The following is a 25111-nucleotide window of genomic DNA, read 5'->3' as shown; positions in this document are numbered from 1 at the left end:
ATTCGTGCATCTGATTAGCTCCAGCCCCGAGCTGCTCACTGAGAAGCCACGTCTTCCCAAGGAAAGGGTTTGCTGCTCTTTGGCACCTGCAGCCCCAACGCAGGGCAGGTTCGGGCGAGCGTGACCAACTTGACCCTGAGCACGAGGTCGGTGAGGAAAGGGCCAGGAGGCAGGCGGGCAGTTTTGATCGTGTTTAATGAAAAAGAAGTTACATGAATAGAAATGGACATAAAACAAAGAGATCAGTGGGGGACAGATGGTGGTAAGCAGAACGCGGGAAACTCGTGTTAATCCTGAATTTACGCATATATTTCCATTTGTTATTACTGACCCCAAACGCCTTGTTAAATCCAAAACAGAGCCATAGTCATCATTTTACTGATGTTTTCCTGAGGACTCCCCAAAATAATGTCTACACTATCCCCTCCCGTTTCCCGGGGCCCCCAGAACTCCTCGAGGGGGACACGTTCCCCGGGGCCCGTGCGGCGTGAAGAAACGCGCCTTTTTCTGCTCTTAGGCCAGCAGCAGGCCAGCACCGCCAACGTGCTTTTGGCACAACCCGCTGCTAACATTTTCACGAGGAAGCATCGATGCTGGTACAATCCTCGCGGGGGGAGGGCTGACTCTAACAACATGAGCACGTCCGGGAGGCCTCTGCTTGGCGCCAGGGGGAATATTAACGACGTGGGATTTAAACACGTGCAGGCAAACAGCAGTGAGCCTCTGGCTGGCCTGTCGCGTGGCTTCATCCTGTGTAAGTGGAGTCCGTTGATATTCTATTTCTGTCCTATCTTCCTAAATGAGAAGAAATACTTTGGGGACAAATTGTGAAACACTCGGGGCAGTAGGTTTGCTTTCGTTGTCTTATTTAACGTGAGATCTCCCTCCGGGCGGGCCAGACCTCGCCGTGCCCAGCTCAGAGAGGCGGCAGCATGTGGGTGGCCAGGAGGTGGTGATGCGGGGGGCGGGGGGGGGGGGGCGCAGGGGCCAGGGGCCGACCGAGCTAGGACGAGCCCTGCCTCTTCTGGTACTGGATGCGGAGTTTCTCCAGCTGCTCCACGCACTGGGACTGCGCCAGCTTCAAGGTGCGGTTCTCCTCCGTCAGCGCCTCGAACTCGCGGGCCAGCTGGGCGGCGTCCACCTTCTCCTCCTCCGCCTGCGCCAGCTTCGCGAGGAGCTCCTTCCTGCGGGCGGAGCGGAGAGCACACGCTGAAACGCACACATGTAAATGCACACGCACAAATGCACACGCACAAATGCATGCATGTAAATACAAATGCACGCATGTAAATGCACACGCACAAATGCACGCATGTAAATGCACAGAGGAGCCCGCTCCTCCACATCTCACCCTCTGCCTCGGATCCTTTATTTGTTATATATTTTTTCATCGACTTTTTGGAGAGAGAGGAAGGGAGAAGGATACAACGAGAGACATCATCCGCCAGCTGCCTCCTGCACGCCCCCCACAGGGGGTCAAGCCTGCAACCCAGGCAGGTGCCCTGACCCGGAATCGAACCGGGAATCAAACCCGTGGCCTCTTGGTTCCTGGCTCGATGCTCAACTGCTGAGCTACATCGGCCGGGCCCAGGCCGAAAATCCTTTCGGTCCTGGCACCTCTGCTGAGACACCCAAACCAGAAAACGCTCCACAAACCCTTCGGCCGTCAGGATTCTGACCTTTTACGGGTGCAGCAAAGAATGACAACTAGTTGAGGCGGGGGGGGGGGCAGGAAACCTGCTGACGATTAAGACGCTGCCCAGTGTCCGTGGGTGGAGAGCTGTGCTTACGCTCAGTCTCCCCTCCAAATGCAGGCACCTTCCTGCTCTCTCCTTTCCAAGTTGAACAAATCGGCACTAGTTCTTGGGACTAGGAATTCCACCTCCTCCCGGCAGCTTCCCCTGACCCAACGTCCATCCTGCAGCCTGGTTTGCAAAGCACTGTCTGTCCTTTTGTTGCAGATAGAGAACCAGGAAGCGGCTAAAGGTACTGGAGGGACGCGCAGGGACTAACAGCTCAGTTCTCAGTAAGTGTCTATAAACAATGCAGTGAGCCCGGCCGGCATGGCTCAGTGGTTGAGCGTCGACCTATGAACCTGGAGGTCACGGTTCGATTCCAGTCAAGGGCACATACCTCGGTTATTGGCTCAATCCCCAATGCGGGGCGTGCAGGAGGCAGCGATCAGTGATTCTCTCTCATCATTGATGTTTCTCTCTCTCTCCCTCTCCCTTCCTCTCTGAAATCAATAAGATATTTTTTAAAAATAAATAAACATGTATGATCTTAAATAAATTGATCAGCGCAGCACAGGACATTAGTCAATAACATTGTAACAACTATGGAAGCTGCCGGTGGGCACTGGAAATATTGGGGCGGGGGGGGCGGTCCCTCTGTCAAGTACATGATCTTCTAGCCCAGTGGTTCCCAACCTTGTTTTGGCCACGCCCACCTAAGCATCTCTAACTTCCTGGTCCCCCCCCCCCCGCCATGTAGAATTCTTATTGTTCAAAAAGTGACTCCCCTTCACATGGAGGAAGCCTGAAAGGCCATGAACTTGGTCTAAATAAGCTTCCGAAGAACATGGCAGCCACAAAAGAGAAAAATAAAAGAATGAAAGGACCGTGGGGGTCCTGAGGAAGACGTCACTAAGAAAATGTTAAAAAAAAAAATTATAGGAAGTGAGATGAAAAAATAGCAAACAAAGTTTCAAAACAGAGAGAACTGAAATGCATAAATATGTCACAATATCTGTTTATATGCTGTATATGAGGCCCCTAGAACCACAAGAAATGCAAAACATTCACAGTTCATAACGCATTCTCGAATCGCCCCCTTAAACATCACATTGCCCCCCTGTGGGGCGTGTGCCCCGTGGGAACCGCTGGTGTAACCGGCACGCTGTGTACCTGACACTCACACAGAGTAATGCGCCATGGGAACTGTAACTAAGAGGATGATTTTCAGAAATTGATTAGTGAAACGTGCACAAGTAAGAGACGTGCCTCTACTCCCTGCAGACGGTCAGGTCACGTTCGACCCTCCAGACCCTCCATTAGCTCATCGTCCTGTTCCATGTTTTCCTGCCTGTCAACTGCCCCACAGACAACTCGGGGAAAGGCAGAGTTTTGTTTTCGAATCACAGGGTTTGGAAGTCCTGGCTTGGACTGTGGCCGCTGTCCTGCTTCCATGTCCGGCTGGTTTACAATCCCTGGAGCATCTGCGAGTCGTTTTGACCGGCAGAGAAAACAACTCACAGGTCTGACCACTAACGGGGATGGTCGGACTGTCTCTCTAATCCTCCCGAGCAGAGAATGTCGACAACAATGTCTTCGTTACTAGAATCAGGAGGACTTTATTGATAGGTTTCTAAATTAGTGTCGTAATTATGCATGTCGTCAGTGATCCTGTCAAAACGTCAATCATCTGTCCCAGCCCATTAATGCAGACTATCCACGCCCGTCCATTAGCGAGTCCTGATTAATCCGGCACAGCCAGCGTCTAAGTGAGGAACCAATCAGCTCCACAGGCTGGAGAGAGGCCACTGCGGGTTTTCTATCGCCCCCTCAGGGGCCGGCTGTGGGGTGGAGAGCACCGAGATGGATGGAGGGACGCCAGCACAGGCCGATTGCACGCATGTGTCCACACGTGACCTAGTACATAGAAGCGTGTCTGTAGCAGCATTAGGCCCAGCAGCCAACGTGCACACAGCTCCAATGTCCATCCGCAGATGACATGGATTAATAAGTCCGGTCTAGCCACACAGCGGAATATTATTCAGCATAAAAAGGAATGAAGTGCGATGCAGGATGCGGGGATGAACCTTGCAAACATCGTGCTCCATAAGGAAGCCATTCTCAGCGGGCACGTAGGGTCTGATTGCATCTGGACGTCCGGGAGAGGGGCCCACAGAGGCCGAGGGCAGTGAGCAGTACCAGGGGCTGGCGGGAGGACGGGGGGTTGCCGGCTGCTCAGGGGCCCTTTCCCGCCCCTTTCCCTCCCCTTTTCCTCTCCTTTCCTGCCCCTTCTCCTCCCCTTCCTGAGAGGACACAGCCCCACCAGCGGAGGATGCTGCACCTCGGCGAGCACACCGAACCGAACCACTGAGCCGCTTTAATTACAGAACCGTCTCCACCCCGACTTCACACAGTGGATCGGTTCTCTGACATTAAGTCTATCTTTTAAACACAATTGTTTCCTGGCCAAGTGGTTTCTCCTTTGAATAAGATCAAATGCTCTCTCTGGAGCAAAGGGACCTTTACTAATTTCAAACCTAACGGCAGAGCCAATTGTTGTTTAATGATGTACATTAAACACTTTCCGTCAAACAGCTCAGGGACAAATTTCAAGTCAAAAAATGTCTCTGTCTCACTTCCATGTGTTCCCATTACAGATACAAAACTGTGTGTAAAAACTTACACTATTTACTGAAAAAGCATGTGCACATTTCATGTTACTATATGTGCAATTATATAAAAATATTCACATGCAAAAAGCCTAGAAATAAAAACGGATTCAGGAATTGTCTAAAGATGAAAGAATGCTTAGTAATTTTTTAAAAGCTTTCAATAAAATTGCCCTTTTTCCCCAACTGAAAAGAAAAAAAAAAGCCAATAAAAGTAAAAGCAGGCTTTTCTCACGTGATTGGTGAACAGGCCAGAAGTAATCATTTAAAGTCACTCTGTGCTGAGTTTATAACTCTACAAGAAAGTTCACCTGCTCAATACCAGGACTTAGTTACACCCCCCTCTCCTCCGGCTCTGCAGTCTCCCAAACGTGCCCCGGGCGCCCCCCGCTGGAGAAGGGAGGAAGCTCAGCCTAAGGGCAGCAACGCCCAGGAGCTCCTCTGAGGACCAGGGCCCACGCCCTGTGCCCAAGACACTCACAGTCGCCGGGGCGGGCTGGGCGGCCACCTCAGGAAGTGACGGGAAGACGCTCTCATCCAAACCAGCAGAAAACAGAACCAGTCCCTTAGGGACCCTTGCAGGACCTACTTCCTTGTAATCATAGAAGATGTAACCATGCTTCCTGCCCAGCAATTTATCTCCGTCTTCACTGCTGATATTACCTCCGTATTCTAAACACAGACCACAGAAATCCCATCCTTCCCTGAGGAAGGAGGATGCTACAGCCTCCCATAAGCACTACAAACAACCACTCTAAATCACACACACACACACACACACACACACACACACACACACACACACGCCCTGAGCGCAGCTCCCACTGGGGGGCTGGGATTCGAGTCTGTAGGGAGCAGACCTGAGGTGGGTAACTACTGATGGCAACCAGCTACAAAAGTGCCACAAATATGCTAAAACCGGTTTGGCTCAGTGGATAGAGCGTCGGCTTGCGGACTGAGGGGTCCCAGGTTTGGTTCCGGTCAAGGGAATGTACCTTGGTTGCGGGCACATCCCCAGTGGGGGGTGTGCAGGAGGCAGCTGATCGATGTTTCTAACTCTCTATCCCTCTCCCTTCCTCTCTGTAAAAAATCAATAAAATATGTTTTTTTAAAAAAGTGCCAGAAATAGTCCAACCGGCGTGGCTCAGGGGTTGAGCATCATCCTATGAACCAGGAGGTCAAGGTTTGAGTCCAGGTCAGGGTCAGGTTGCGGCTCAATCCCCAGTGTGGGGTGCATGCAGGAGGCAGCCGATCAATGATTCTCTCTCATCATTGATTGATGTTTCTGTCTCTCCCTCTCCCTTCCTTCCTGAAATCAATAAAAATATACATTAACAGACACACACACACACACACACACACATTAACACACACACACACACACACACACACACGCACACACACAGTGCCAGAAGTCTCGTTCCTGTGAGCTTTCCTCTCTCGGGAACAGAGCGGATCCCTGAGGAAGGCGGAGCGGGGGCTAGCTAAGCCTTCCTCCGAGGGGGGCTCAGGAGGCAGAGGAGGGAGGTGCCAGCGCAGCAGAGGCACAAGGGGGGAGGGGGCAGTGTCCTCGGAGGCCAGGGGTGAGGGGACCCACAGAAGCACGCGGGCCACCTGGAGGTCTGGGTCAGGCCACGCCCTGGGCGTGCTTCCCAGGCCAGCCGTGCATATTGCAGCCCGAAGGGCAGAAGCAGGAATGAAGACAAAGGAAGTTGAGAGACTTTATGAAAAAGATTTGGCCTTCGCCGCACATCCAGCCTGGGACTTAGGAAGGCCGGTGAGGGGCTGAGCTGGGGTTTGGCCAACATTTCTGTGGTTTGGCGGGTTGTGTGGAGTCGTTGCCTAGGCCCACGGGCCACCAGCTCTCGAAGGCTCTGCCTCTTGGAAGTCGCCTGCCCGCTGGGCGCCACGGCAGCCACTGCTCTAAGCAGGAGCAGAGGGGCAGGGCTCCCTCACACACCAGAGGCGCCACACACACGCTGCTGTCCTGGCGGGCTTTCTAAATGCAGCAGACGAACACCTAGACGTACAGATCCTATAACTTAGTGGGTGTCTTCCACTGCACCCCAAATAAAGAGCCACTCCCATTGGTTTAGATAAAGTCCCCCAGCACCTCAATTGAGTTTACAGATAAATACATAACTAGATGTTTGTCACGACACCACAATTCACACACACAGTCTCACACACCTCACACGCACACACTCATACACACACACATACTAACACAGTCATACACACTCACACACACACACTCACACACACACACATACACAGTCATACACACTCACACACACAGTCATACACACTCACACACACTCACACGCACACACTCATACACACACATACTAACACAGTCATACACACTCACACACACAGTCATACACACTCACACACTCACACGCACATACTCATACACACACAGTCATACACACACACATATACACACACATACTAGCACAGTCTTACACACACACACTCACACACACACAGGAACAGACTTCGGTAGCTGCAGAGTAAACAAGTCCTCCTGTAGCTCACCACTGGTCACGCCATTAATAAGCTTCCTCGGTCCCTTTATGACACTTTTCTGGGGACTCGGCCTGTGTGTAAAGATTCAGCCTGCACACACCCGTTTGTGAGAACTCTCAGACCAGAACGAGTCGCAGACACGTGCGGGGAAAGCGGTGTTTCTGACCTCGCAGACACCTTTGACCCGATAACCAGAGTCCAGGTAGGGTTTGTGTTTGAAACACAACGAAGCCACGAGGTAAGGAAAGGCCCGCAGCCTGCCACGGGGTCTCAGGGTGAGTGCGGAAGTCCCAACCTAAACCCACACTCTCCACCACGTTCCCCGTGCACCCGCCTCGCTGGGTCTCCAGAGTCCTGACAATTCCATCAATTTCTTGCTTTGATTTAAAAATTAAGTAATAAGTATATATGCTATGTCTCTCCAGTAAGAGGAAGGGGAGAGGCAAATAATTAAGGACCATATTTGGACTCACTCTGCACGCATGTGTCACTCATCCAACACGAGTACGTCACCCTGGCCCTAATCCTACCTCAGCGGCTCGTCCACCTGCTGTGGGAACCCAGCAGGCAAGCGTTCAGTACAAGCCACACAGCCAAAGAGGGCTGGGCCTCCGCACATCCACAGGGAACAGAGAGCTGCTCTGGTGTATTTTGGCATTTTTAATTTCCTGAGTTAAAAATGCTTATGAAAAACTTACGTGTGGGGGGAGAAAGCACCCTGTTGTTCCTCACTGCTCGCAAAGCATTGACCCTACAGAGGTGCCACTTGGATCATTTCTGGGACAAACAGGACGGACAGCAAGGTGCCTAGCAACCTCAGAACCCCAGGATGTCAGCCCCTGCCCCCAGCTAAGCCTGCTAAGCCTGGCCCTGCCCAGCTCAGCCTGGGCCCCCCCACCCCTCCTCTCTCCCAGCCCCCGGGACTGCGGCACCTACTTCCTCTCCTCGAGCAGCGCGATCTCCTTGCGGACCTCGTGGTACTCCTCGGCGATCTGGCAGTGCTGCTTGAAGACCTGCATGGACTCCAGGGAGTCATGGCGGGGCGGCAGAGGCTTGGGGAGCAACGACAAGAAGTCAGTCCACATTCTCGCCGCAGAAGAAATAAAAATATACATTAACACACACACACACACACACACAGCCTCTGCTCTCCAGTGTCCTTAGGGGGTTGGGGGAGACCGGCAGTGCCAGCAGCATCCTGCCGATTCTAATGACGGAACACAGCCCGCACGCACCTTCCAGAGCCAGTCACATCCCAGGCCTGAGCCGGAGACCCCACACGTCGTTCACCCACGGGCGGTTCCGGGTCTGTTTGCGTGGGCCCGGGTCCCGCAGCCCCGGTGGCATCTCCCCTCCCGGAGCAGCCGACCGGGAAGGCTCTCTGAGAAATGCACCCGAGCTGCAGCGAGGATCCGGGCGGGATAGTGTCTGCAGGGACTCTGGGCCCCCCCGCCCCCCCACCCCAGGAAGACCAGCCTGAGGACAGGAAGGAGGAGCGGGAGGCCCAGGACCAGCCCGAGGGGAGGAAGGAGGAGCGGGAGGCCCAGGACCAGCCCAAGGGGAGGAAGGAGGAGCGGGAGGCCCAGGACCAGCCCGAGGGGAAGAAGGAGGAGCGGGAGGCCCAGGAGGGCCGAGTTCCTTCTCTCTCCTCCTCCACGAGGCGCAGGCGGCATGGCCACCTCACTCCCCACACGTGGACGAGCCTCGCTTTCCAGATTTATAATTCGGATTTCTAGTTAGCAGCAGGTTATTAAAATCGACCAGGACCAGGAGAGGAAGGAGGAGCGGGAGGCCCAGGACCAGCCGAGGGGAGGAAGGAGGAGCGGGAGGCCCAGGCCCAGGACCAGGAGAGGAAGGAGGAGCGGGAGGCCCAGGACCAGCCCGAGGGGAGGAAGGAGGAGCGGGAGGCCCAGGAGGGCCGAGTTCCTTCGCTCTCCTCCTCCACGAGGCGCAGGCGGCATGGCCACCTCACTCCCCACACGTGGACGAGCCTCGCTTTCCAGATTTATAATTCGGATTTCTAGTTAGCAGCAGGTTATTAAAATCGTTATTTTTAGAAACTCTCGTTAGCAGCCTTTTAAGGAGCTTTTTAAATCACCCCTTTCAATTACTTATAGAAAAAATGATATATGATAGCTGAGAAATAGGAACTCATTGTGAGCTCTTCCGTCTCACCACGGCCTAGGCGTGTGAGCTGTGTGTCTGACTGGTCGTGTGCTCACCTTTTCCGTGTTGGTAACTTGAGAACGAGTGAATGTCTTACTGCTGTGCCTCTCACTACGTTCTGCAAGAACACGGACCTTTTTGGGTGTCAGAGTTAGGGACCCCACTCGGTACAGTAGAAATTCCATAGAGTTTGTTGTCTGGTTGGTGGATGAGATGACCCTCCTCGTTTATCCTGAGATCTTTTTTAAAAAGTAAATTTTCGAAATAGATTTGGAGGACATGTACCTTCCTGTGGAACATCTGTTGTGTCCTAATTAATGGAAAATCTAATAAAAATTACATTGTGTAGCATCTTCCCCTATCGCCCATGAACACACTCGCAGCATGAGCTCAGCCTGTTGGGACAACCCCTTTCTATCTATATTACAAAAGGCCTGCAGCCCTAACACCGTAATGACCAAAGACCGGCGTGGGTGGGCGGGGCCACACAATTTCGCGCGCTGGGCTTCTAGTTTAGCAATAAATTGAAAAGTCGGGCCGGGCAGGCCTACAGTCCAACTCACCCTGCCAGATAAAGCTGTCGCCAGAGGAATTCAGAACGCCTGGCCCTCCAAGTCTGCCCTTGAACTCACCAGCTCATCAATTCTCACCTGTTCCACTGGCAAATTACCAGGGATGACAGTGAGGAGAATGAAAGCAATTTACTCCGGGCAGCTGAGCTGCGTGTACGGGCCCAGGCCTTGTGGGGGCAGCGTGTTGGGAGCCTGAGACGCCGTGCCTCTGTGTCCTGGCCTCGTGAAACTCGCAGACCACACCCGGTCCAGGCAGTAACTTGCCTCGTGTAGGAGCCTGATCCACAGTCAGCAGTTACCTATGTGAGGGCAAAGGATTCCAGGGCTCTGAGGCGACTCGTGTGCGCCGGAGGCTACGGACGAGAGCAGCCACAATGAAGGGGGAACTGCCCTTTGCCGCCACAGTGTAAAAGGAAAACTGAAAATTAGACATAATTTTCTTAAGAAGAGAAAGGCCTCTCCCCCCCCCCCTTAGCTTTTTATTAACTGGAATTTTTTCACGGGTTCTGTTATATTTATACATACACATATATGTGCATATATATATATATATATATATATATATATATATGTAATTTTTTATTGATTTCAGAGAGGAAGGGAGAGGGAGAGATAGAAACATCAATGATGAGAGAGAATCATTGATCGGCTGCCTCCTACACTCCCCCCCCCCCCCACTGGGGATCGAGCCTGCAACCCAGGCATGTGCCCTCAACCAGAATCGAACCCGGGACCCTTCAGTCTGCAGGCTGATGCTCTATCCACTGAGCCAAACCAGCCAAGGTCCACGGGTTCTTTTTTTATTAGCGCTTCTTAATTGTGGAAAATTCAAAGGCAGAATTATGCACAGGCCGTGGGACCCTACTGCTAAGGGTATGTGAGGAGGGGGGACGTCTCGGGATATTCCGTGTCCTCGTGTGTCCTAAGCGGCATAGCCATGCTACTAATACATAATAATGTTTTAAGGATTTCCCACAGGCAAGGAGCAACGCCAATTTTAAAAGCACAAACCAAACACGCTCAGCGCTCCGGGGAGCAAAGGTGCCGGGTCCTACGAGCTCCGTCTTCACCCCAACCTGACCCGTAAACGCGGCACCACCCACACCGAGGCCTCCCAATCTGCATGAAAGCCCTGGAGAGCAAGATCGGCTTTTTAAAGAGAGGACGGACATTATCTTGCACAACCACCACACGGTAAAACGATCGTGGGGCTGCGAGGGGCTGGGCAGGGAGGAGTTGCTGTGTAATGGGGAGCGTGTCCGTCTGCAAGACAGAAAGGTCTGCAGACGGCCCCACGGCAGTGTGATGTGCTAACGCCGCCGAGTGCACACCCAGGAGTGGCGGAGGTGGTGGCGTTACCATATGTGATTTTTACCAGAATAAACAAAGTTAATGCAGCCCGGCCGGCATGGCTCAGCGGTTGAGTGTCGAACTATGAACCAGGAGGTCGCGGTTCCATTTCCAGTCAGGGCACAGGCCCGGGTTGCGGGCTCGATCCCCAGTGGGGGGCGTGCAGAAGGCAGCTGATCAATGACTCTCTCATCATTGGTGTTTCTCTCTCTCTCTCTCCCTTCCTTCCTCTCTGAAATCAATAAAATTGAATGCAAAAAAGAGTTCTCTTCCTGCTGCCCAGCCCATCTCCCAAACTCTGCTGCAGGGATGCCCTGCCCGAGGCTCCCCTCCTGTGCACCCGACCTTGCTCCCCGGGAACTTGAACATCGGGAGCCAATAACCCCACGGCTGCCGGACAAGTGCAAGCACCTCTGTCAGCAGGACCCGCTGTGCTCAGCGGGCGCTCACATCACGGGACACTCACTCCAGCCGGGAGACTCACCAAAGAATTTTTAAACACACGTGTGCTTATCCCAGTAGGAATTCTGGTGAATAAGAGTAGCAAGATATTTAGGTTTCATGCCTGAAATGAAAAGTAGAACCATAGAGTAATGGAAGGTGATGCTCTGTATGACATAGGACACGCATTGCTTTGTGTATGATGTGTTTGTGTGTATGTATGTGTTTGTGTGTATGCATGTGTTTGTGTGTTTGTGTGCATGTGTTTGTGTGTTTGTGTGCATGTGTTTGTGTGTTTGTGTGCATGTGTTTGTGTGTAGCATCTTAAATCCTCTCTGACAGTGACTCTCTCTTACCTTCTTACAACCCCTCAGAACAGGAGACACTACACTGAGTGGCGATTATTAGATTATTATGATCTCTGAATGCATAATAATCAGGCCACTCAGTATATATATATATAGAGAGAGAGGCCCGGTGCATGAATTCATGCATGAGTGGGGTCCGGCCATCCTGGCCAGGGGGAGGGCACATGGGCGGTTGGCCAGCCTGCCTGCTGGTCAAACTCCTGGTCAAGGGGACAATTTGCATATTAGCCTTTTATTCTATAGGATGTACACTGAGTGGCCAGATGATTATGCGTCCAGAGATCGTCACAATCTGGCCACTCAGTGTGTATGGCCAACAGTGTCCATGGACAGATTTGCCTGAGGAAACAGATGCTGAAATTCAAGCACCAGAATCAAGTTTCCACTTTGAAAGCAGAGCGACCAGCAAGCTTCCATCGTGTGACGTATAGAACACGGGCACGGGGGAGTTAACTGGCCCCCGTGCACTTAAGATACTAACACATGTTCACACTAAAAACTTAAAAGTATCTTAAAAGAAAGCCCTGGTAACCGGATGAAATAGTCGGTTAACTTCGTGGAAGAAGAATTAACACTTTTATTTTTGCTTCAGTTCTCATTGCTTAATTTTAACTATTCTCATCCAAGAGGTCTTTGTAGTTATTTCCGGGCTGGGAGCGCACGAGCAATAAATAAACTCTCCGTGGGGATGAGAATGTCTCGTTGCCCGAGGAGGAGAAAACGTTCTTATTTCTCCACAATGATGCCACATCCTCCCACACTCTTGCCCGAGGCGTGAAGTACTGCATTCCCGGGAAGAGGACCTGCAGATCCCTGCCTGGAAGAGGCAGTGGCGAGGCACCCCTCTCGGACAAGCACACACACCGTGGTCATGGGACGCACACTGTGCAGACCCACCCAGGGCCCCGCCGGGTACCTGTTCTGCTCGCACACGTCCGGTTCTAAGAAGGTTAAATTAAGACATTCTCCTAACGGCGTCTCAAGCCAACGCGGAGACACTTTTCCAAGACACAGCCCGGGGTTTGCATGAGGTCAGCGCCCAGGAGGGCACTTCCTCCTGCCCTCCCCACCCCCGCCTCCCCAGCTGCCGGGACGAGCTTCCAAGGGCTTTAATTACACGATGAGGTGAGCCCCACCCACGCATCGGACCGATTTAACGAGATGAAGTAACTGAGAAACCACAGGCTCCTGGCCCAGCCACGCCACCCCGCCTCGCTGTCCACCGGCCACGGTGTGGGGCCAGCTCCTCCTGAAATGGCCCCGGGCCCTGGACGGGGCCCCGGGGGACAGGTCCCGGCCAAACCTCTCTCCACAGGGCAGAGCCAGCTTAAGCGTTTCCGTTTTCTCCTTGGCTCCTTCAAGTACTACTGGCCCCTCCACCTTGAAAATGTAAGCCGTTAATTTTCCTCTCCAGCTTCCCACACACGAGATATATTTAGGAAGCTAAATATTCTATGGTTGCTGAGCAGACTTCGTATTTATTCCTTAATTCTCGATGTTACCTTTCATTTGCGGGGGAGGGGGCAGAGTGGTTTAAATTTATGTTGTACTTTATTTTTTTAATATATTTTTATTGATTTCAGAGAGGAATGGAGAGGGAGAGAGAGATTGAAACATCAATGATGAGAGAGAATCATTGATCAGCTGCCTCCTGCACACCCCCTACTGGGGATCAAGCCATTGACCAGAATCAAACCCGGGACCCGTCCGTCCACAGGCCGGTGCTCTAGCCACTGAGCCAAACTGGCTACGGCTACGTTGCACTTTAATGACCCCAAATTAACAAGCATTATTTGTTAAAACTAAATGGAAAAAGTACTCAGCACTAATTGCAATATTTGAAAATGCTGTTATCTAGAACTTTAAATAATTTCAAGCATTTTAAGAACTGACATTTGATAGCATCTACATGATGGTCAACGTCAGCACTAGTAAATGTGCAGTGTCCCTTATTAACATTGGAACGAAGAATATTTGAGTCATTCCTGTTGACATAAGCAATACCCAAAGGGTGATAACTCAACTCAAGAGTGTCTCAGACTTTTCCTACAAGGCATACCCTACTGCCCACTGGGTCTCTAAAGGACCAAAGGTGCCATTATCGAGCTCCAAAGATCTGTATGTCTTTCCTCTGTGGTCACAGCAGCCTAAGACACCGCAGGGTCTGATCAGCGTGTTTGAGAGGGAGAAGCAGCCATTTCCGCTGGAGGGCGGAGAACCCTGGAAGGCTGGCTTCCTCTCCGTTTCCTAGCTTCCTTCCCCAGCCGACGGGATCGATGGATGCAAGACCTAAAAGAAGTGTCTGGAGGGACTGCTCGGATAACAGGATATTATTGTCCACAACTCGAGCTGCGCGCTGTTTATTTGTGGAGGTGACCTCAGCTTCTGGACTGACCAGACACTGTCTGAGGAGAGGCCAGTTCAGTGTGTACCGCGACACCTGCCACTTCTTCTCAGAGTCGACGGGGGACTCGGGGTGGGTGGGGGAGGGGTGGTTATGGCTCAATTTGCTTTAAAAAAAAAAAAAAAGTCACCTTGTTTTCCAAGTTCCTTAACTTCATGAAAACAAGACGAAGGCCTCCAAACCTCTATCCCAACTCAAAACTCCAAAGAGATGCTCCTATTTCATGGACACGTGATTGTACTTTGTTCGAAGAGAATTAACATGAGCTGAGCGATGGTTTTGCCAAGCACTTGTGCCCGCGCTGCTCATGCTCACAGCTGATCCCCACCCCAGTAACGCGGGCGAGGTATTATCTCCATGCTGCAGTTCAGGGAAGCGAGGCTTAGAGAGAGTAAATAGCACTCATTCCCCGGATCGCAGGACGAGCGGGTGTGGAGCTGAGCGCCAGTCCCGGCCAGTCCAATGCCAAGCCTGCTTCCTGCGATCCCCATCAGCATCCACTCGTTAGCTTAGCCAACGCCCGGCTATGAACACGGATTCCGCATTCCAGGGCTCATAATCAAGACCCCATTGCAGCTTAGCTTTGGAGCCTCCATAGGCCATTCCATGGTCTCCAAAACATAGCGGCGTGACTCGATTTGAAGGCAAATTCGGTCCTGACCCCGTTACATTCCTGTCCTGTCTTTCCAGAGAGAGAGGAGGTCAGTCGTGACCTTTTTCAAACGGAAGGACACAGGGGCCTGAAGATGCTCCATTCATTCTTAGAAGGGGACATAACTGGGCCCTGCACGGCCTAAACGCGCTCGCCCACACGCGGCCTCTGATGGGCGAGGAGAATTTAGAAACCCATTTCCAGGAAAGGAATCCACACAAAATAGAACCAACCTACCACCTGCCCCTGGGCCGAGGCCCAGGGCCCATAAATGAATGTCGTGAAGGGATGTTCGTTTTCACACCTACCGTGCCCTGAGCTCTCTTGCCCAACCTCCTGCATTAATAGAGACATCAAGGGCCGTGTTGGTCACGGCTATTCTTGCCCGGGGCTGTTTTGGGCTTCTGTGAAAATAGAAGCGCCACAAATTTCATGCTCCAACATGTCCACATTCTTGGCAAAGCAACAGAAAACCCTGGGGGTCAAATGGTGGTGGAGGATCCACCACACGGATATTTTACAGCCGAGTTTTTTAAGTGACTATGGAGTGTGTAAGCTATCGGGAAGTCAGGACAGGTTTTGTGAGGTTGTTCCATGACCACACTATGACAACCTGGCAAACCAGGAACAAAAACACCGCACGTCTATCGAAGCGACTTGAGCGCCCACAGGCTCGGCAGCCGTGTCAGAAGGAGGAGGGGGAGAGAGAGAAGCATCACCGTGAGAGTACCTGCCCTTGACCGGGAATTGAACCACACCCCTCTGGTCCAGTGGCCAATGCTCTAACCACTGGGAACACCAGCCGGCCCATAACATAGCTTTGGACGACAGTGAGCTAAAGCAGAGAGGACTGTAATGGGGACAAGGGGATGGTTGTTATCGTGCCTCCCCAGCCAGACCACCAGCAGCCGGACAGCCAGAGGCCCAGCAGGAGCAGGTGCCGGGGGAGCAGGCGGATGGAATCGCAGGCAGAGCCGGTGTGAAGAGAGGAATGGGGGGATGTGTGCACACCAGGAGGCAGGGCGGGCAGCAGATCCCGCAGGGGACGAGGAGAAGAGGGGGGCGGGCGCGGGGGGTGCAGGGGACACTCGAGAGAAGAGAGAAGTCTTCCGACAGCGAGTGTGCCCGGTGTGACCCCACGTCCTGGGCAACCTGCGGCATCTCTACCCCCCGACACCGCCGTGCTGAGCGGCTTCCTGCTGGGCAGAGACCGGGCCCGGGCCGGGCTCCGAGGTGAGAACTGGCCGAGGAAGGGGACACCAGCGTGGGTGACCCCGGGCCATCCTGCTCTTCCTGCCTGCCGAGGGCTCTGGGTCCCCAGCTCCAGTGCCTCCAGGGACCAGGCCCAGCCACAGTGGGGACGGCGCTGGGTGCGAGGAAACGCCGGGTCTGCTGGGAACTGGAGGTTGCAGCCCCTCCAAGGGCTTTCAGACGCAATGTCTAGAGGAAATACATGGTGACTGAGCAGATGTCCACGCACAGGATGTGGGCCTAGGGCGGCCTCGTAATGACCTGTGACCTGTGCAATGACCTGCGACCTGTGACCTATGTAATGACCTGCGACCTGTGTAATGACCTGTGACCTGTGTTGTGACCTGCAACGTGGACGTCTGGCCTGAGGCAAGTGTCCAGGTTTTCAGGCTGAAGCTTGTCCCAGGGCCGAGTTTGCGAAATGTCACCCCCTGTCGTCTAGAGAGAAGCAAGCGCCCTAAGCCAACCACTCGGCGCCTTGAACTGGGCGTCTTCGATGGATCCTGCACGACCTCATCCTCATGGTCACACCAGACGGGATTCTAAAGCCTTCACTTAGAGTAACGCTGTTCTATGGGAAGCCGTCAGAGACCGGGAAGGTGGGGAGGGCTGAGCACAGACGAGGACGCTGAGGTCGCCTCCTCTGCACCGTCGTTTACCAAGTCCCAGCCCAGCCAGGCCCGCTGCGTGGCCCAGACAAAGGGGAGTGGACGCTGCGTGGCCCAGACAAAGGGGAGTGGACGCTGCGTGGCCCAGACAAAGGGGAGTGGACGCTGCGTGGCCCAGACAAAGGGGAGTGGACGCTGCGTGGCCCAGACAAAGGGGAGTGGACACTGCGTGGCCCAGACAAAGGGAGTGGACGCTGCGTGGCCCAGACAAAGGGGAGTGGACGCTGCGTGGCCCAGACAAAGGGGAGTGGACGCTGCGTGGCCCAGACAAAGGGGAGTGGACGCTGCGTGGCCCAGACAAAGGGGAGTGGACGCTGCGTGGCCCAGACAAAGGGAGTGGACGCTGCGTGGCCCAGACAAAGGGGAGTGGACACTACGTGGCCCAGACAAAGGGGAGTGGACGCTGCGTGGCCCAGACAAAGGGGAGTGGACGCTGCGTGGCCCAGACAAAGGGGGTGGACGCTGCGTGGCCCAAAGGGAGTGGACACTGCATGGCCCAAAGGGAGTGGACGCTGCGTGGCCCAAAGAGAGTGGACGCTGCGTGGCCCAGACAAAGGGAGTGGATGGCGCGCGTCCCAGCCCAGCGCCCCTCCTCCCCCCCACCCTACCCTCCCCCCGCACAGGAGCCGGCCCCTCTGCGTGTCCCGACCGGCTGGTGCTGAGAGCCACAGGCAGGGCGTGCCCAGGGCCTGGCCCTCTGTCTGCCTCCCAGCCCGCGGCCCAGCTCTGGGCCGTGAAGCCGAGGAGGAAGGAGGGTGCGGAGAGCCCTCACCTGCAGCTGCTGGTCTAGTTCCGGGAAGAGCCGCGCGGGGTCCTCCGGAGGGGCGCCATCTGGAAGGGAAGATAGACTGTCACTCCGGACCCTTCCCCCGCGGCCGAGCCATCGGCGCCGACGCCCGCTGGTCTGTCCTCACGTTGGAGACGGACCAGACGCAGAAGACAGCGGCACTCAGCGGGTCCGAGCCGAGGCGGCCGAGACCAGCGTTTCGCAAACGTCTCTGGTTGTTCTCCAGTGAAGAAGGCTCTGGCCCTGGCTGGTGGCTCAGTGGTTAGTGTCAGCCAGGGCGGGGAGGGGGCGCGGGTTCGGTTCCCGGTCAAGCACACGTACCTGGGTGGCAGGTTTGATGCCAGGCCCTGGAAAGCAACCAATCAATGTGTCTCTCTCAGATCAATGGTTTTCTCTCTCCCCCTTTCTCCTTCCCTTTCACGCTCTCTAAAAAATCAATTGAAAAAATATCCTCTGATGAGAATTAACAAAAAAGAACAGCCCAAAAATGGCTCAGGGGTTGAGCATCCACCTATGAACCAGGAGGTCTCGGTTCGATACCCGGTCAGGGCTCATGCCAGGGTTGCGGGCTCCATCCCCAGGGTGGGGCGTGCAGGAGGCAGCTGACCAATGATTCTCTCTCATCAATGTTTTTATCTCCCTCTCCCTCTCTCTCTCTCTCTAAAAGAACAGAAAAATCAGTAAAAACATTTTTGGGGAAAAAGGAATTCGCTTTTATAGCCAAGTTAATAGCAGATTCCCCGTGTGACCCAGAATCGACGAAGCCCCTGGCCGAAATCTACATCACGATTTAGTCACCGCACACACGGGCGCATAGATGTGACCACGCTGACCACCTCGCAGGCACGTGAGGGCTCAACCTCGAGTTGCTGGGGAAGCCTGTCAGTCGACGTAGAAATAAACGGAGAATTGGTGTTTTACAAGCAAAATACAAGCAGGGCTTTAGTTTTAAAAGTGAATCAAGTGGGACTAATCCAAGCAGGAAGTGGCATCGGCAGCGAGAAAACCACAGACAGATGTGAGGCGGCACGCCAGCGGGTGCCTCCGGGCCATCTGCTGCCCTGGCAGCCCGGCCGCCAGCCGCGCCAGGGCCTGGAGCCCGCTGCGCCCGCGGGGATGTGCGGCCTGTTTACGCTCACACAGTGGCTGTCTTCTCCAGCGGGCTTTAAAAATAGGCAAATGGGCTAAAAGCGGAGCGGTGAGTCACGGGCCGGGCCGGCGGGGGAGGGCGATGACTCAGCCGGGGACACAGCTGCGGACGCCTGGCCCAGCTCGGGGAGACCTTGGCGGGCGGCGCTGGACCGGCTCCTGAGAGCGCAGCCCGGTCGGCGGTTCCGGAAGCCAAGGTGCCCGTACAGTAGCGATGCCGGAGCCTCCCCCACCCCCGGCCAATCTCCCTTTTTTTAAAAAAGAAAAGCAGCCCCCAGGTTTGTTTAGAATGGAACAAAATCGGATGCAAGCACGTTGGATTAAAGTTCACTTATGCACCCGATTCTCATCATGGATGTTTCTCTCTCTCCCTCTCCCTTCCTCTCTGAAATCAATAAAAACATATTTTTTTAAAAAAATTATTTATTTACCAAATATTGATCGAATGCCGCGACAAGGGCTCTGGGCTAAAGCGGCAAATCGCTTTATCGTGTTTTAACGTTTTGAGGAAATCATTCCAGGCTCCCTTTTCAAAAGGGTGCGGTGGGCTGGCTGGACACGATGGGGGGGGGGGGGGGGGCGCAGAAACCACTGAGGATAGAACTCGAAGGAGAGATTCAAGAGGAGCGTGTGCCAGCAGATGGCCCTGCCCGTGGAGCAGGCGCGATGGGACTAAGTCCGCGGCACTTAAAATAGAGCTTCCGCCCGCCACGGTCCGCCCTGTGCCCTGGACGTCATCTCGGCCCACAGAGCAGCTGCCGGCTCTTCTGGCCCTTTTTTTTTTCTTCTTTTTTTTTAAATATATTTTTTTATTGATTTTTTACAGAGAGGAAGGGAGAGGGACAGAGAGTGAGAAACATCGATGAGAGAGAAGCATGGATCAGCCGCCTCCTGCACACCCCCTACTGGGGATGTGCCCACAACCAAGGTACATGCCCTTGACCGGAATCGAACCTGGGACCCTTCAGTCTGCAGGCCGACGCTCTATCCACTGAGCCACACCGGCCAGGGCTGTTCTGTCCCTTAAACAACAATCCTCGTTGCGTTTCTCCCTGAACCGAGTAAGTGGGGCCGCGGGGTCTGTCACGCGGATCCTCCCCGCTCCGCAGTAACTGGACCCGCACGCTGGGAGGCGCTGAGCTGCCGTCTGACCAGCCTCTGCCTTCCTCCCTCTGGTCCGTGACCCCACAGCACACACGCTCGGAGCCCCAGCAGTTTCCCCCAAACCCTGGGAACCATGTCGTCAGCTTCCTCAGGACAGAGAACACTAACACCGACTCACAAGACCCGCTGACCCTCGGCCAGGAGAGCCCGTTTATCGGGTAAACGCACTTTGCAGATAAAAGCAAACCCTGAGAAGTCCTCGCTGCTGTGTCCTCGTTTCCTGTTTTACAGCCGAGAGGTGGCAACTCGGCCCAAACCGACCAGGTGTGCACAGCGTCTGAGCCCCTGTTCTGCACGACATCCCGGCCAGACTCCCCCCACGGGGTCCCCACCGCAGGCACACTCGGGAGCCAGGAAACCCAATCCTCACGGAGGAGACCCCGGGGAGCCGGCTCAGCCCCCCTCCTTCCCTCCCAGCCAGGAGCTGAGGGCCACCTGCTCACACGCCATCCCATCCACCTGCTCATCCCGCCGGGGCAGCCGCCCAGGGCCTCCCGCACGGGCCCCTGGGCCGGGGGGCCCAGACAGGGGACATGCTCCGCCACAGAGTCTGCAGACCCCACCCTCTCTGGCCAGGAGCCCCCACAGGCCCTGCAGCTGGTCCTGCCTGCGGTTGGGCCCGAGCTGGTGTCCCGGAGACCGTCCTTCAGGGACACACACGCTCACAGGCAAGCGCGTGAGGGCCGCGGCGCGTGCCCAGGCTCACGCAAACACGTTCCCGGGGCCGTCTGCCTCTGAAGGCCTGACACAGAGGACACGGCGCGTCCGTGCAACATGCGTGGACAGGCCTGCACGGAAGCCCGTCGGCTTTGCCGGTGGTGAACGGGGAGAATCACGTGACCTCTCAGAGACACAGTTTCCTCCTCTGCTAAATGGGCACGATACTCCCTGACTCGTGAAGGAATGCAGACATCGTCATTTACCCCACAGCTGGTGCCCAGGAAATAACCAGTAACAATGACAACCAGTGCTTAATATCATCGGGTTTAGCTCCTGTTCCCTTTCACCGTAAGTCGGACCAGAAGGGGTAATGGGGGGGGGGGGGTGCGCCCGTGGCCCACGGGGCTGACGGTACCCTTTTCCTCATCGGAGAACAGAGAGAACAGAGCCCTGCCTCCTCGGCTCCCCGGCCAGTGAAGGGGCGTCGCCCTGGTCCTGGGGTTTACTCTTTCCATCTAAATCTCAACGTGGAACAGTCTCCCTGCCACTCTCCCATCAAAGCAAACACTTTGTATATGAAATATTGCCCCAAATTTCACAGATGCGCAAAAGGGCTTCGAGCACTTTCATTTTAAATCTAAATTGAGATTAATGCTTTATTTATAGAAGTAAAATAAGTGCTATACGGCTGCCAACCCACGTTAATAATATATCAAACGACTTTTTTTTAAAGGTCTGGATCCCTGGCTTCTCATGAGCGCATCACGCCGCTTTGAAACACATCAAAAGCTTTTTTAATCTGTCTCCTTCGTACTGAGCATTAGAGGCATGAATTCCTTAATACACACGAGGTCTCCAGGTGCACAGAATCAAAGGTGTAGACACAGGTGTAAACAGGGCCACCGATGTGGATAGAGACATGGATACAGGTAGGGACTTGGCATGGCCCTGGGCAGACTGCCAGTTCTTTATCATTAATAATTATATTAATATTAATATCGATCGTCACGTGACCTCAGCCAGCACCTGGCACTATCAGGCCAACAAGGTCGAGCGTCAAACAGACGGCGTGGTCCCCACCGGGAATCGGACCTGGTTTGAGGCGGGCTTTACGTTTCTTAGGAGCGGTCCTCTGGTCGCCATTATTGCTGCCATTGTTTTGTGACTCTTACCCATCATCCTCTGTAAGAATATTCTTACTCGTTTAGCTTAGCACACACTTACCCAGAAACACCTGCTTCACAGAGAGTCCATGGGAGTCGTTACCGTCAGATAAAAGGTGCCCCCACGTCCCTCCTCTTCCTCTAACACTTCAGAACTGACCTCCCTCCGTCACACCCCCCCCTCCCCCCCGCCGCCACCGGACGCTCTGCTCTCAGGAGCACGCGTGCTTCTCTCTCTTACTTTCCTAACTGTTTTTATTGACGTCAGAGAGGAAGGGAGAGGGAGAGACAGACGGATAGAAACATCAGTGATGAGAGGGAATCATGGGCCGGCTGCTTCCTGCACGCCCCACACCGGGGATCGAGCCCACAACCCGGGCCTGTGCCCTGACCGGGAATCGGACCGTGATCTCCTGGGTCATAGGTCGACGCCCAACCCGAGCCAGGCCGGCCGGACCAGGCTTCTCTTCTCTGGCGGGGCCCCACCTCCCAACGGGCTGAGTCCCTTTCTAATGCTGCTTGTTCGCTGCCATTGGGGGCAATTACTTCCCTCCCCGCGCCAACTGCCCCGTCCGTAAATGGGCACAACGTCCTGCTGGGTCGGAGAGGCCGGGAACGGCAGGGCGTGTCCCACATCCAGGCCTCGCTCCGGGGACGGGTTTTAGTGCTTATGGAATCATCCTGCTCTTCTGACTCAGGTTCTGCTCATGCTTTGTGTTTGGAGGGAAAGGGAGGACTTGTTAAAAGATAAAGAGCCCCCTCTTTACCTGCTACCCCGACGGGCACCGTTCCTGCGCTGCCTCCCAGTGCCCTCCCTGCCTCCGAGCCCCGGTGACTTCCAGTCTTCCCAGAGGCCGCTGCACCTGCTCTGCATCCCAGACTCCCCAGAGCTCTCCGCCGTAAGAAACGCAGAGGGCGAGTCGTGCCGTGCCCTCGTGTGCCACCTTGCCCACCTCGCCCACCTCGCCCACCTGAGTCTGGGAGCGTAGAAACGAGTAAGGTCAGATCAGGGACAAGGGGCCAGGGACACCACAGCCCCCTGGCTAACTGGTCCCTAAATCATCACTGGTCCCTGGCACTGTGACTGTCGTGACAGCGAGTGCACGTGGGAGAGGCAGGCGGGTCAGGGACAGCTGAGAACTGACTCCATGAAGCACCTGCACAGGGTTAACCCGAGTCTTACAGCTGTCAATCATCTTACACATCTCACCAAACTCTGCAGTTCAGCAAAGTGTAGTGACTTACGCTAAATCATTAAAATTGTGATGAAAAGGGGTCTAGAAGCCGTGCCTTGCTGACGCTAGAGCCTATGTTCTTAATCTCTATCCCAATTCATCTCAGAGAAATATGGAGGAGAAGAGGAACAGGAGGAGAAGGAGGGGGCGGGGAGGAGAAGGGGGAAGAAGGGGAGGAGGGAGAGGAGGGGGAGGGGGAGGAGGAGGAGAAAGAAGATGAAGAGGAGAAAGAGGGGGAGGAGGGAGAGGAGAAGGAGGAAGAAGAGGAGGAGGGAGAGGGAGAGGAGGGGGAGAAAGAAGAGGAGGGGGAGGAGGGGGCGGGGAGGGGGAGGAAGAGGTGGAGAAAGTAGAAAAACAGACCTAACATGGCTGCGGGAATGAGCCCCGTATTAGGCTCCTAAGACATGAACAAGTCAACATTCACAGCGGATGCCTCATTTTGGAAATGAAGTGTACTGTAATAAACACTGCCTTTAGAATCATTCAGAGTGTGTGTACATTTTGGGGACTCCCTGTGTATGACATGCACAGATACGACCCTGGCTGAGGGCGACAGATGACACGCATGGACATGCAAGCCTCCCTTGTCACAGCCGTGACACACCCCGAGGTCCGGTCAAAGGGGTGCGATTCCCGGTGTGTGAGGAGTCCCTGAGGGCGGCGTGACGCGGGCTCTGTGCAGGCGGCCTCCTCACCCTCAACCCTGGAGAAGGCCCCTCACCTGCCCACACACCACCCGCCTCACCCCCCTCACCTGCCCACACCCCCCCCACCTCACCCCCCTCACCTGCCCACACACCACCCGCCTCACCCCCTCACCTGCCCACACACCCCCCACCTCACCCCCCTCACCTGCCCACACACCCCCCACCTCACCCCCCTCACCTGCCCACACACCACCAGCCTCACCCCCTCACCTGCCCACATACCGCCCGCCTCACCCCCTCACCCGGCCCACACACCACCCGCCTCACCCCCTCACCTGCCCACACACCACCTGCCTCACCCCCTCACCTGCCCACACACCCCCCACCTCACCCCCCTCACCTGCCCACACACCCCCCACCTCACCCCCTCACCTGCCCACACACCCCCCACCTCACCCCCCTCACCTGCCCACACACCCCCCACCTCACCCCCCTCACCCGGCCCACACACCACCCGCCTCACCCCCTCACCTGCCCACACACCACCTGCCTCACCCCCTCACCTGCCCACACAGCACCCGCCTCGCCTGCCCACACAGCACACCCCTCACCTGCCTGCGCCTCACCCCCCTCACCTGTCCACACATCCCTCCACCTCACCTGTCTAGGCACCACGTGCCTCACCCCGCCTCACCCCCCTCACCTGCCACCCCTCACTCTGCCCGTGGGAAGTAAGGGAGCCGCCCAGCAGCTCAGCGGCAGGAAACGCTACTGGAGCCGAGACAGCGTATTTTTACACCCACCGACCGCCCGCTCTCAACAAACTCAGCAACGACCTGCTTTGCTGTTGTCGGGAAGTTAGCCATGACTCTCCTAACAACAGAAAGCTGAAGTGGGGCAGGAAGAAGAGGAAATGGACTCAAATGACCAAAGAATGAGAGACGGGGAAGCTCCCGCCTTAAAGCCTCCCAGCTGGGACCTGATGGGGGTCAGGAGGTCAAGGTCAGCCAGCAGCACCTGCACAGGCTGCCCTGAGGTCAAGGTCAGCCGGCACACTGCACAACCGCGGGGCGCGCGGGGAGGGGGCGCGAGGACGGAGGGCGCACCTGAGGCTTGGCCGAGGCTGAAGGCGATGCGCACGGGCCGATCCGCAGGAACCCTGGCGGCGCTGAGCATGTGGGCGCCGGAGCCGCGGCCTTCCCCCGGGTCTTCCAGCTGCAGGACAAGAGGCATCGTCACTCACTCCGAGGTCGCAACCGCAGGGCCTTGGCAAAGGCGGGGGGTGGGGGGAGGCGACGCTCTCTCGTGAAGATGCTCCCAGTCCCCGGCCTGCCTTCCCTGCACCCAGAGTCCCGGCCCCGTTTACAGTCCCTTTTCTGACACAAAAATGTTGCTTTGGAAACAGACATCTGGACTTTGTCGCATCCTTTCACCCTGACCGGCACAGCCCTGGCCCCTCGGGGTCTGACCGCTCCTTTTGAGTTGAGGGACGGAGAAGTC

General features: G+C 55.1%; 1 protein-coding gene across 1 annotated transcript; it reads right to left on the bottom strand.

The window, feature by feature from the left end:
* Positions 1 to 251: 251 nt before the first annotated feature.
* On the bottom strand, positions 252 to 24823 carry MAP3K7CL (MAP3K7 C-terminal like). The gene is made up of 4 exons (XM_079767366.1): positions 24718 to 24823; positions 17579 to 17637; positions 7871 to 7986; positions 252 to 1184 (listed from the first exon to the last, which is right to left on the bottom strand). The coding sequence occupies exons 1-4, from the start codon at positions 24785 to 24787 to the stop codon at positions 1004 to 1006; spliced, it is 426 nt and encodes a 141-aa protein (XP_079623492.1). The 5' UTR covers positions 24788 to 24823; the 3' UTR covers positions 252 to 1003.
* Between the last annotated feature and the right edge of the window lie 288 nt (positions 24824 to 25111).

The sequence above is a fragment of the Cnephaeus nilssonii genome (assembly GCF_951640355.1).
Source record: "Cnephaeus nilssonii genome assembly, chromosome: 3".
NCBI lineage: Eukaryota > Metazoa > Chordata > Mammalia > Chiroptera > Vespertilionidae > Cnephaeus > Cnephaeus nilssonii.
Note: the sequence above shows the minus strand (reverse complement) of the source record. Positions and strands in the feature narration are given on the sequence as shown.